Source organism: Carlito syrichta, unplaced genomic scaffold, assembly GCF_000164805.1.
Source record: "Carlito syrichta isolate Samal-C Ts95f unplaced genomic scaffold, Tarsius_syrichta-2.0.1 Scaffold301634, whole genome shotgun sequence".
Lineage (NCBI taxonomy): Eukaryota > Metazoa > Chordata > Mammalia > Primates > Tarsiidae > Carlito > Carlito syrichta.
Window position 1 is genome coordinate 594,924 of NW_007245730.1, and position 984 is coordinate 595,907.

At 37.9% G+C, this 984-nt stretch overlaps 1 protein-coding gene across 1 annotated transcript in view; it reads left to right on the plus strand.

Annotated features, from left to right (window-relative positions):
* SHCBP1 (SHC binding and spindle associated 1) overlaps positions 1–355 on the plus strand; it is a gene marked incomplete at its 3' end in the record, with an annotated part of 25,902 nt that extends 25,547 nt beyond the window's left edge. Inside the window, exon 9 of the mRNA XM_008055022.2 lies at positions 224–355. Coding sequence (XP_008053213.1) covers positions 224–355 — 132 coding nt within the window. The remainder of the gene's footprint in view (positions 1–223) is intronic.
* Between the last annotated feature and the right edge of the window lie 629 nt (positions 356–984).

Below are 984 nucleotides of genomic sequence, written 5' to 3' on the forward strand. Positions count from 1 at the left end.
TTCCAGCTACTTGGAAGGCTGAGGTGGGAGGATCACCTGAGCCCAGCGGGTCGAGGCTGCAGTGGCCATGAGCATGCCACTGCACTCCAGCCTATTGAACTCTATTGAGATGGTCTACTGGTCTCATCATTTGGAGTCATTTGAGCTATAGAAATCTGTTCTAGCATTTTTGTGTTTAGATAGTTCCCTTTACCCATCTTGTGTTTTTTTCTGTCTGCTTTAGGATATGGTCTACCAGATGATATTGTGATAGAAAAGAGGGGTAAAGGTGATACTTTTGTGGATTGCACAGGTGCAGATATTAAAATCTCAAGCATAAAATTTGTTCAGCATGATGCTGTAGAAGGAATCTTAGGTAAGTATCTAAATGTTTGGTGCATTATTTGTTTTATGCTTTGAAGAAAAACTTTACTATCTTTGGAAGATAGAATTTAATGACATGCTACTTTTGAGTACAGGCAAACCTTGTTTAATTGCACTCTGCAGATACTGAGGTTTTTTTTAAAAAGTGAGGGTTTGTGGCAACCTGCTTTGAGTATCTATTGGCACCATTTTTCCAATATCATGTCCTCACTTCATGTCTGTGTCACATTTTGGTAATTCTTACAATATTTCAAACATTATTATATCTTTGGTAATTCTTACAATATTTCAGACATTATTATATCTTAAGCTGATCTGTGATTGGTGATCTTTGATGATACCACTATAATTGTTTTGGGGTGCCTTGGACAGCATCCATGTAAGATAGTGAACTTAACTGATAAATGTGTGTGTTCTTACTGCTCCACCAATCGGCCATTTCCCAATCTCCCTCTCCTTGGGCTTCTGTGTTCCCTGAGGCACAACAATATTGAAATTAGGCCAATTAATAATCCTACAGTGGTATCTAAGTGTTCAAGTGAATGGAAGAGTCTCATGTCTGTCATGTTGTATCAAAGACTAGAAATGATTAAGCTTAGTGAGGAAGTCATATCAAAAGCT